The sequence below is a fragment of the Piliocolobus tephrosceles genome, chromosome 2 (genome assembly GCF_002776525.5).
Source record: "Piliocolobus tephrosceles isolate RC106 chromosome 2, ASM277652v3, whole genome shotgun sequence".
NCBI classification, from domain to species: Eukaryota; Metazoa; Chordata; class Mammalia; order Primates; family Cercopithecidae; genus Piliocolobus; species Piliocolobus tephrosceles.
Genome location: NC_045435.1, coordinates 56,718,476 through 56,731,111, shown reverse-complemented (window position 1 = coordinate 56,731,111; position 12,636 = coordinate 56,718,476). Strand labels below are relative to the sequence as shown.

Sequence of the window (12,636 nt, the reverse complement as noted above, 5' to 3'; positions counted from 1 at the left end):
AAATAGTAAATGTGTTGGTTAAACACTTTTGAATATTATTTGATTTAAACATTTCTTTTGAATGGCATGCAAGACATGGCTTAGGGGTTCTCAGGACTGAGGAATCAGGATGGGAACTTTGATAAGAGGGACCTTAGGTCGAAAGCCATTGTTCTAAAACAAGGTGCTTACCTGGCATGAGAAGCAAATGCTGGGTTTTACAAGACCACCAACCGGGGCAGTGCCTTTGACTTGGCATTTATCTACTGTGGCAAGAAGCAGCAAGGCCATGATAGGGTTCCTGGTGGAATAGCCTTGCTGTTTGGAATAAAAATTCCCACAAATTACCTATATATCAAAGTTATCCAATAGCTAATGAACATGGAAGTTTTCTAGCAAATAAAACATGCATATCGCAAAGTCCTTTCTTTAAAAGAAAACACAAAGAAGAGAGAAAAGCTGATGAGAGTGAAGCCTGATTTAGCAGATAAGTTTATTCGACATAGTGCATGATTCAAAGCATCTGATATTCCATAGCCAACAAGATTTCCTATTCCCTATTACAAAATACTGGATACCCTGAATATAGCTAATTCAAGGTTCTCATTCCTTTTACCCTATACCTAGAATTAAACAGGTTTCCCCATTTAGCACATTTCACATTCACTGAAGGCTTTGGGGAGAGGGGCAAACAGAGCTTATGACTGCCCCTCTGAACCAAAGGCACTTAATGTTGAAAGATAAAGCACAGTAGAGTCACCCCACAGACATTTCTGTGTATTCAATGGCTGAACTTCAGCATACTATCACCAGCCCATGTGGGATTCATCATAACAATGTAAAAGACACTGATTTCCTTGGAAAAACAAAGTGCAGTATGAATATAAAGGAGTCACCACCATCCCTTTTCTGAAAATAATACATAAGAGAACTCTTACTTTACATGATTAGTATCACTCAAGGTTCACACATGGAAAAAATAGCTAAAAAATAATCTATCATAAATTCTCACTATGAAGTCACAATAGAATCTGATATCCTCTTTAGAACTGATGAGTTGGAGAGAAACCCAGAGGTCATGCTGTCCATCCCCTCATTTGATAGGGGAGGGAACTTGAGGCCCAGGAAGGTCCAGTGTCAGACCTGGGGTCTAACCCCTGTGGCAGAGCCTGTGTAGGATGTGGGCCTCCTGAAGCCTAGGTCAGGGTTCCCTCCACTCCCCTTCTGCTTTAAAGACTCTCAAAAGTAAAATATGGTGATGATCTTCAAAGATGCACCACACAATAAAGCACATGCACTGACCTAGGTCAGCGATTTGGTCTCACAAGGCGGTTCCTTTGGCCATTGGGCAGGTATGTAACCCACCTCAGGGTGGGCATTCTTTGCATGAGATCGTTCAAAGTTCTGAGGGAAGCCCAGTGTAGGTCAGATACAACTCCTTCTTGGATTGGGAAAATTCTTCTTGGTTGTCAGTCCATGGTGGGCAGGCGGTCGGCCGCACAGCGGAACCCCAGATTCGAAGCAGAGCTATCAGGTGTGTTCTGGCTACGAGCAGCACAGCGATACCTGTAACAATAGGACTGTGCAGAGAGAAAAAGCAAAGTAAGTGCTACTGGGACTCTCGGCCGAGGGCTCTAACCTGTCAGATGCAGGTTGCACAAAAGCACCGGCTGCAAACAGTGCTTCCCCACAACCCTGGCTTTATGAATACTTCACATGTATGCTTTAAAAAGGACAGCACATTCAAGAATTAACCACGTATTTTCCAACATCCTTTACCTTATAAACGTAACACAGATATAGTACAAAGATGTTCCACATTAGATAGAACAGCAAAAAAGAAAAACGTAAAAACCAATGATTGCCTAAGTTTAGGCACATCCATATAACAGAAAAGCAAGCAGCCATTGAAAGTCATGTTTTTACGTAATATTTAATGACACAGGACTTTTTCATGACAAAATGTAAAATGAGGCCAGGTGCACTGGCTCACACTTGTAATCTCAACATTTTGGGAGGCTGAAATGGGAGGACTGCTTGAGGCCAGGAGCTCAAGGCCAGCCTGGGCAACACAGCAAGACTCCATCTCTACAAACAATTAGCTGAGCATGGTGGTGTGCACCTGTAGTCCCAGCTTCTCGAGAGGTTGAAGTGGGAAGATCTCTTGAGTCCAGGTGTTTGAGGCTGCAGTGCACCACCACTGAGCCACTGTGCTAAAGTCTGGGTGACAGAGCAAGATCTTGTCTCCAAAACAAAAAACAGTTAAATGAAAAAGTCAGAATATAAAGTTGTATATGTGGTATGACCTCAGTGTAGATAACTACATATGCCAAGAAGAAAAGACTGGAAGGTTCTGAATGCACCACAGTGTGCACAGGAGTTATCCCTCAAGCAACCTGAGTTTTATACTTCCTATATGAAACCATGCAGTATTCCTATACAATAAGAATTAATATATATTAATTTTTTAAATTAAACTAAGTAATAAGTGATAGATGGCCACTGAAAAAATATTAAGAATAACACTAAGATATCATTTAATATCTAAATAATATTTATAATACCATTTACTATCTAAATCATATTTATGATCTCATTTAATACCAGTAGATTGGCAAAAAATTAAACAATAAGCCTAGGAACATCAAATGTAGGAAAGGCTGTGGGACAACATTGCTTTTTAAAAATGCGTTGCTTTGGGAGTTTAAATCATAGTAACTAATAAAGCTATACAATGTTGTGTGCAGTTTGTTTTACATCTGTGTTATTAAATAAGAGCCGGGCACAAGTGCACACATGCACACCAACACAGACCTTCAGCACCTAGTACACACCAGACATGGGGCTAGGCATCTTCGTCTATTATGTCATTTGATTGTAACAGCCCAGAGAAACTCAATGACTTACCCAAGATTGCAGTTATTAAAGAAAGCAGAATTCCAGCTCAGGTCTAACTGTGGTGTGCTTGCTTTCCTGGCAAGATTCTACACTCCAGAGGGAAGGTTACCACAACTCATGTCTTCTTTCCCACTGCCCAGTACACAAGCCCTGCATGCACTTGTACACGTGCACAAACATAAGACAGCCTAATGCACGTATCCCTGCCTACCTAGCAGGTATTCAGTGATTAACCACAGATTACTTCAAAAGCCTCCACATGCCAAAAATAACCACGCATGAAACTCTTGTGCCCTAGGATTGTTCTCCGATCCAAAATAACGGAGAATAAAAATAAACTAGTCATCCTGTGTGCCATGAGCATAAACTATGAGTTGGCCCAGTACAGCTCAAGTCTCCGCAAGCTGGTTAAAGAAGTTTCACAAAGAAACATGTGGAATAACTTTAGAATCTGTGCAGAAGCGATAATTTGAAGTCAGGGGGAAGTCAGCATACAAAAGGTTTTTTTATTTTTTAATTATTCTTCTTTCTCTCAGAAAAATAAAATGCTTCTTATCTTTATGAAAAGTATCTCTGAAGTTGACACAGAAATTCTCTGGAGCACTTCTACTGTAAAAAGAAAGACACAGTGCTTTGTCTTCTACAGATCGTGAAATGATAGCAACCAATTTTCTCATTTGCCTTGTGGTCAGTGAAGAATATAGCATTAGCAATTCTCAGGTAGACAAAGGGAAGATGAATTTAAAATGTGCTTGAAATAATTGATAAATTGATGGCACCTCCTACTATGTGTGATCTGCATGCAATGGAAGCTCTCAAATGACTACAGGTGACCATGCAGGAAGACATAGCAAAAGCCTCATCCCATGCAGGGTCTACTCATTGGGCTGCTGTGAAACAACAGTGCTTTGGTATTTCCAGAACCAAGTTCCTGTGGATAATCCAGGGCCCCATGCAACCAAGCATGTGTGGCCAATTCCACACCGCAGCAAAGATCAGGTTCAGGGGGAGCTACACAGACGACATGACATTCTTGTCCCATAAATGTACACACATGACCAAAAACAATCAAGTGTTTCCTGATTGCTCACTCATTACACCCACAGAAAAGATCAGAGTAGAATTATGTTCCTGTCTTGCTGGAGATCTCAGACTGGTTAAAGAAACAGACTATACATCAAACAGCTACAAAGCATGTAGGAGTAAACAATTCTGAGGTAATTAGTAATTCAGGTGAAGGAACTATCCCTTGTAGAATGCCACAGTTTTTAGGAAAGACTTTTTTAGAAGGCAAAAATTGATGTGGATGAGATTTCCATGATCATGGCAGTGGTCCTCAGACCTCAGCATACATAAGAACGGCCAATACAGCTTGCTTAAATCCATGTTCCTAGGCCACACATCCAGAAACTCTGATTCAGGAAATCTAGTATGGGGCTCAAGAACCTACTTCTAACAAGCTTCTAGGTGCTGCTGATGCTACAGGCCCATGGGCCACACTTTGAGTAACACTGTTTGATAGGATTTAGAAGGGTAAGTTGAGAGGATAGCAAGGCCACATCCTGGTAATATCAGATCATGCTTTAATTATTCATTGAATATATAAGAGCTTACAATATGCCAGATGCTATTTTAGGTATGACGGATACAATCAGAACAAGACAAACAAGATACCTGTTATCAGGGAGCTGACATTCAACAGGGAATTGTCAGACAATAAATCAACCAATACATTCAAGCTGTTTTCCAGGAGTAGTCACCTCTGCAGGAAGGAAAACAGGGAAAGAGGACTGAGAGTGACTGGATAGCTACTTTAGACAGGGTGGTGGTCTGGAAAGGCCCCTCTGAGAAGATCACATGTGGGCTGAGTTGCTCAAAGATCTGAAGCATGAGAATTCCAGGCAAGAGCAATGACTGTCTTTGAGGTAACTGGCTTCCTCACTAAACAACAAAGGTATTAGCCAGCTTCTAAGCAGGTCTTAGAAACCTTGTGTTCAACTGCAGGAAGATGGTAATACCCCTGCCAGCATCTGAATGTGGATATACAATTGCTGCATAAATGGGAAAGTTAAGAAATCTCTCTGGTGATAGGGCATAGGACTTAGGTTTTTGTTGAACGGCATATTTCTACCTGTCACTTATCTCTTAAAATTATATCAGAAACTATTTTAAAATAAGATGATGTTCATATTGCCACAAAACCTAGCATATAACAACTCAAATGAACTGGTGGGACCTGCCCAAAGCGCTGTGTTGAGGATTCTACAGCTATGACACAGGACAGTAGAAAAGAGATATATAAGAGATTATTCCCAGGGCTGTATCTGAAGACCCTGGTATATACAGAATAATTCCATTCTTGAAAGACAAAAATTAAGTTTGCTGGAATACTATCAATTGTTTTCTTTAGGAAACATAATGATTTCATTTTCGTTTTGATCTTTATTATATATTTTCTAATTTTTATGCTATGAAAATGTTTTCTTTGTATAATAAAAGTTTAAAATCAGTGCTTCTCCCTTCCCCACCACCAAAAGTTCTTTATTAGATCACAGCAATCCCCGAGACTGTCCATTAACCAAAATGACAATAAAGAATTAAACCCTAAAAAGCAAGACTCACTACAAAAGTTAGTGTTGAGAGGTCAGAGCCATCAGTTGAGAAAACAGTCAATTCACACATCATTCCATTTCAAATGCACTCATTCACTCAGCAAACATTTATTAATAAGTCGTTCATTTTAAATTCCAACTAATAAAGCACATAATTAAAGAGGTAAATGGCCTCATTATAAATGTCCTCATTGCTCTTTCTTTTTTTCCAACTTTATTTTTAGCACCAAAAGTGGTTCTTAAGGACGTGAGGTCTTTAGGTGGCTGAAAAATGGGTCATTCTATTAATTAAGAACAGGGAAAGTGGGAAGGACCTGTTTTAGTCCTATTTCATCAAGATGGCTAATTACTGTGTGAAATTGATCTCCATGTCTGTGCTAAGAATGTGATCCTGGACTTGGGAACAATCCATTTAAGATAATGACTTACCAGCCTTGGGGCTTAAAAGTCAAGTGGAACAGCAATATGGTTTTTATGAGAGGAAGACTTTTAGGGACAAAGGGCATTTTAAAGATAATTGTAGCTCATGTTAAACAAAATCATTATTGAGAACTCCACAACAGAAGAGATGTCTCAATTTCCCATCCACTGCACTTGCCACTGACACTAGACCAACTCCTTTTGCTCTTCATCTTGGCAGGAAGGTGAGGATTTCCTCAATGTTGTAGGCTGAGCTAAAGACCCAGAGGGTTTAATCTAACAACATCAACAACGAGTATTTCTTGAGTACTTACTATGTGAACTGTTCTAAGAACTTCTTATGTATTAATTGACTTAATCCTCTCAACAATCCTATGAGATAGGCATTATTAGTATCTGCACTGTATACTTGAGGAAAAATTGAGGCACACAGATGTTATAGTGTGCCAAAGGTCACATGGTTTAAAAATGGTGGATCCAAGGTTCCAGCCTATTCAATCCAATTCCAAAGTCTGCACCCTTAACCAGATGACATGTTGCCTCATAGTTTTTCTTTCTCTGCCCCTATCTCCTTCTTGAAGCTAAACTTTGGATAGATTTTCAAAAAATTATGATCATCAGAATTAACTTTAGCCAGGCAGGCTGGGCATGGTGGCTCACGTCTATAATCTCAGCACTTTGGGAGGCCAAGGCGGGAGGATCACTTGAGGTCAGGGGTTCGAGACCAGCCTGGCCAGTTTGGTGAAACCCCATCTCTACACAAAAAGTAGCCGTGCGTGGTAGCACATACCTATAATCCCGGCTACTCAGGAAGCTGAGGCAGGAGAAATACTTGAAATTGGGGGGCGGACGTTGCAGTGAGCCAAGATCATGTCATTGTACTCTAGCTTGGGTGACAGAGTAAGAGTCTGTCTCAAAAAAAAGAATTTACTTTAGCCAGGCAAACTCGTGTTGGCCCATGATCAAAAATAAGTTATCATCTAAGCAAGAAAATGTTTTTAAAAATGAATTATAACATTATTCTTTCTTTCTATTGATTTTTTTTCTTTTATTGATTTTTACCTATGCCATAAACATTGCTTTTGCCTGTCTAGTTGGGAGTTTATTAGTCGGTTCCTTCTTCAAAAAAGAAGAGGGGAAATAATCTAATTACAATAAAGATGATGCTGATAGGAACAACTAACTTTTACTGAGCCTTTACCACAAGCTAAGCACCGTACCAAGAACTTATATATGTTGGTTCATTTACTCTTCACCAGAACCTTATAATGGGTATAATTATAGCATGTTACAAATGTGAAAACTGAGGCTTGGAAAGATTAAGTAATTTGCCCAAGGTCACATACCTGGCAAGAAACAGATATAGAACTCCAATTCAGATGTAATTCCCTAATCCACATCCCAATAATTTAGTAAAAGCTGTCACTCTTAATCTACTGGAAAGGCTAAGCACTCTGAAAATAATTCACAGTCAACACTATGCTATTTTCCTGACCTTACAGATATAACCAGACTGATGTTAAAGACCAACCTAATAAACAATTCACTTGACCAAGATCCTGGAAGTGCCATTTTTCTATGGAAAATCCTGTGGATCCCACTCAGTTTTGTCACTCTGCTATTCTCCTCTTCTAAAATGTTATCCCCATCATATGTAACCTGACTAAATTAAAACAAATCCTTCAGGTAAGCTAAGAAAAGATAAAAATGCATAATATAAACTTTAAATCAACACTAAAATTATAAAACAAAGAGTTACAGCTAATAAGCATAAGGAGAGAAAATGGGGTGATAAAAAGTATGCAATCAAAAGGAAGACAAACAGAGAACAAGAACAGGTGAGACAAAGAGAAAAAAAAAATCAAGTTGGCACATTTCAACCCAACCATATCAAAAACCACATTAAATATAAATAGTCTAAACACCCAAAGAAAGGCAGAGATTATGTCAATAAATACAATAACTCAAATGAAATAGACAAATTCCTTAAAAGATACAAACTACCAGAATGTACTCAAGAAGAAGCAGATAAGCTGTATAGTCCTACATCTCTTTTAAAAATTAGGCCTATAGTAAAAGAAAAAAAAAATCGGCATACTGGCCCACACCTGTAGTCCCAGCCACTAGGGAGGCTGAGGCAGGACAATTTTTTGAGTTCAGAAATTCGATCCTGTTTTCTAAATTAATTAATTAATAGTTAAAACTCTCGGCCCAAATGCATTCACCAAGGAATCCTGTCAAACATTTCAAGAATAACACTAATTCTACATAAACTCTTGCAAAAAATGTAAAATAAGTTAATATTTAACTCAATCTATGAAGACAGCAATACCCTGAAACCAAAATCAGACGATATTACAAGAAAACACAGAATAAACTAGATGCAAAAATACTCACTCATAATTTTTGCAGATCAAATCCAAAATGTATAAAAAAGATAACACATCATGACTAAGTGGAATGATACGTATCCCAGGAATGCAAGGATAGCTTAATATTTGAAAATCAATGTAATTCACCATATGAACAGATGGAAAAAGCAAAATCATATTATCATCTCAATAGATGCAGAAAAAGCACCCAGCAAAATCTACATCCACTGCTGATAAAAAAAAAAAAACTCACAAAAAATTCACAGTGGAAAAAAACTTTCTCAAGCTGTAAAGGGAGTCTATGAAAAAGCTATTGCTAACACATATCTGATTTTGAAAAACTGAATGTTTATTCCCTAAGATCAAGAATGAGGTATGAATGTCTACTCTTATCATTCCTATTCAACACTATACTGAAGGTTCTAGCCAATGACATACAGCAAGAAAAAGTTATAAAAGGCATCTAGATTAGAAAGGAAGAACTGTCAACATTCACAGATCATATGATCACCTATGTAGAAAATATAATACAATATACAAAAACATTACTAGAACTAATAAATGAGTTTTGCAAGGTTGCAAGATACAAGATGAATATACAAAAATCAGTACCATGTAAGTGTACTTAATAAAGCATGTAGGAGGTTAAAAGATATTTTTAAAGAATCTACTGGGAAGCTTATAAAAATGTAGATTACAAATAAGCTAAAAATTATAAACATGAAAGTAGATACATTCATATGCATGGAATTAGGACAGTTAATGTTCTTTACTTGCTTAAAATGTTTTTTACAAGCTTCTGTTACCCCATTTATTCTTGAAGAAAAATCTTCTGGTCCTCGATTACTTAGAAAGTAAATGGATTCTCAATTTAGAAAAGTGCCATATGTCAGAGACATAACTGGTGACAATTAGGATTTTGAGATACTACTGTACAAAGAGAGATTCACGTGTTTTCCATGGAAGCCTGGTTTCCTGGCAAGAAGATCCAGGTACATTTGTAGAAACAACTTCAAATAGAGAAACAATCTAGGATTAAAGACTCTAATGTATACGTGAACGTATAAATATATTGGGAAGACCTGGGACAATGCTTTTTATTTAAAATTAAAACTAGAATTTTAGGCCAGGCACAGTGAATCCCAACATTTTAGGAAGCAAAGGCAGGAAGAATTTCCTGAGCCCAAATGTTCAAGACCAGCCTAGGCAACATGGCAGGACCCCATCTCTACAAAAAAATTAAAAATTAGCCAGGTTACTTGGGAGGCTGAGATGGGAGGATCGCTTGAGCCCAGGAGGTCGAGGCTGCAGTGAGCTGTGATTGTGCTACTGCACCTCAGTCTGGATGAAGAGTGAGATCCTGTCACAAAAAAAAAAAGAAAAAAAAAAGATTTTATGAAGATAAATTGGTCTACATCTTATTATCAGTGTAGGTCTAAAGCATTAATTGAGCTCTGCTTTATGAACTTCTACCTGAATCACTGGATTAAAAATTCTAAGAAATACAGAAGATACACATACATACAAACTCACATATATATATATAATCTAGAGAGATTTGCTTTAGGCTAGTGATTCCCAAACTTGGACATATGTTTTCATCACCTGGAGAGCTTTAAAAAATGCAATGCCCAGCTCACACTGAAGAAAAATCAAATCAGAATGGGGGTGAGTGAGGAACCAGACATCAGTATTTTATATAGATCCCAGATGATTACAATGTGGAATAATGTTTGAGAACCACTGTTTTAAAACAAAATTCGATAATGCCATCATTATCAAATTAGTAACTTAATTTGGAGCCATTATAGGTGGTTTTAAGTCTCTAACCACCTGGACTGAATAAATTACTAGGGGAAGCTTTGCGGCAATAACAATCTGCAAAATGCCATCTTTGCACAGGGAGAGAAAGCTGGAGTTGAGGAGATGTGAAAAATATATGACTCAAAGAAAAAAGGGAAGGGATGGTATTCTATTTCCAAATTCCTTATAAAGGTTATTTATGAAACACCAAGTCACTCTAACTGATGAAGAAAGCCAGCTCAGACACTAAGATTATAGCCCGAAGAGAAGAAACACTCTCTGGGAATGATGCTTATTTCACAAGGCACACTTTGTACCTAGAACACGGGATGCTTTCATTTCAGTATATCATAATCTGCCCTCCATATATAACTCTCACCTGAATCTCAATAGAAAATCCAGAAATGTACAGGATTCTCAAATAAATTAAGGGTGTGCTTTCAGACTCACATGCTGGAAAAGGTATATACACTCACCCCCATGCAGTTCACGAGACAACAAAGGTCTCTCAAAGGGGCAAGATTCAATAGATGAAATGTGGTTGACAATACATCATTCACAACGTCTGCTACTTGTGTTACTTTTCTCCGTACTTGTAACCAAATTTGAGATGACTATCCTCCCTTTTTTCTGGTTTCAGTGGGGTTAGGTATGCATTTGCAGAAGTGAATAAGACATTCGGGGCTATCATTTACAATGGATCCATAAAACTGCTATCAGAACAAGAACGGCAAAATAGTTTAGTGACATGACTTACCCTATGGCACATGTAGGAGCCACCTTTCTTCACCCGGTCTTTCCCAGAAGGGGGACCTTTCTACGGATGAAGAAAAAAAGCTGTGTTAGAGCAGAAGGCAAAGCTGCCCCTTACACAGTGGGAGAGAATCCACTTTGATCCAACCAGCTCTCTCATGGTTGTCTAAACTCTCCACATGTATTTCCACCCCTAGGCTTTGTATCTGTATTCATGGGCCCTCCCAAATGCCCACCTCCCTAAATCCTACCCATCTTCTAAGGCCCCCCTCAAGTTCCCACTCTTTGGTGAAGTCTTTGTGACTATAGGAAGCAATCCTGCCTCTAAGTCCCTACAGCATTTCTTGCCTAGATAACTAATAAGCTGCTTGGCCACATCTCTTACCATGACATGCTAATAAGCAAATTTATCCTGTGTTATAATTGGTTTATTCATCTACACTGGCAAGCCTCTTTGAATTACATGGTTTTTTTTTTTTAAACAAAAATTTTTCTTGAGACAGGGTCTCCCTTGTCACCCAGGCTGGAGTGCAGTGGCATGATCACAGCTCACTACAGCCTTGACCACCTGGGCTCAAGCAATCCTCCCTCCTCAGCCTCCCAAGTAGCTAGAACCACAGGCATGAACCACCACGCCCAGCTAATTTTTAAAAATTATTATTTGTAGAGACAGGGTCTCGCTATATTGCCCAGGCTGGTCTTGAACTACTGGGCTCAAGTGACCCTCCTACCTCAGCCTCCCAAAATGCTGGGATTACAGGCATGCAACACTATGCCAGGCCAGAATTATATGTTTTTATAATCCCACTGTGTAACACTTAACACTTTGCTGATTGAATGAAAGAGTTTGCTTGTTAGCCTTAACAAAAAATTTAGGTGTGGTTTATTGAGATATAAATAATAAGCTGGCTGGGCGCGGTGGCTCAAGCCTGTAATTCCAGCACTTTGGGAGGCCGAGACGGGTGGACACGAGGTCAGGGGATCGAGATATAATTAATATACAGTAAAATTCATCCTTTTTAAGTGCATAGTTCCAGTGAGTTTTGACAAACATATATAGTCATGTAACCGCTACCACAATCAAGATATAGAACATGGTTTATCTTGAAGAAAAAAAAAAGACACATATGCATACTATGAACCAGGCACAGTTTGAGCACTTTACAAATATTAACTCAGGTATTCTCCATCCAACCTTGGAGGTAGGTTAAGTTACTGGCAAAATAAGTGGCACAACCAGGCAGGCTTGCTCCAGACTCCAAGCTCTGAGGCACTCCACTGTGCACTTAGAGACAAGAAGTATAGGAAATTAGGCAATGCTTAAAAGGAGGCAAGAAAGAGCAATGTCTACCACTGTAATAAGAATTGAGATCTACACAGAGCCAGTACAATGGCAAGTCTATTTTCTAGGAAGCGCTTCAGATAAAAGTTCAAAGGAAATGAAAATCCTAAGGCATCAGTTGCCAAGATAAAAGCCTCAATATCAGGTAAGCCATACACAGCATCTGAAAGGTACCAATAAATAGGCTCTAATAAGTCAGAACGACATCAGGGGAGTCTGTGGGGAGAGGGATTTGTCTCCTTTTTTTTGTTCAAAAAGACAATGAATCACACACCTGTCTACTATTTGCTCCAAAAACGCAAAAAGCTGGGACAACCCCGCTCATATCTTAGTTTTTCCTTTTCCTGTGACTCAAAAGGGTCCTTACTCAAGTGGCAGAAGTTAAAAGAGCCACGTTTTCTCCAAGCATAGCTAATGTACTTTCTTGCAAATGTAAATCATGTGGGCAGAAGTGCAC

The 12,636-nt window shown here is 38.7% G+C and overlaps 1 protein-coding gene across 2 annotated transcripts in view; it reads right to left on the bottom strand.

Annotated features, from left to right (window-relative positions):
• Window positions 1-452: 452 nt before the first annotated feature.
• The window catches only part of SUMF1 (sulfatase modifying factor 1), a 107,107-nt gene continuing 94,923 nt past the window's right edge, over window positions 453-12,636 (bottom strand). Inside the window, exons 8-9 of one of the 2 annotated variants that reach the window (XM_023218590.2) lie at window positions 10,842-10,901; window positions 454-1,559 (exon numbers count right to left, since the gene is read on the bottom strand). In XM_023218590.2, coding sequence (XP_023074358.1) covers window positions 1,449-1,559; window positions 10,842-10,901 — 171 coding nt within the window. In that variant the 3' untranslated portion in view covers window positions 454-1,448. Of the gene's footprint in view, window positions 1,560-10,841; window positions 10,902-12,636 lie in introns of both variants that reach the window. The other variant, XM_023218591.1, reaches the window with a different exon arrangement.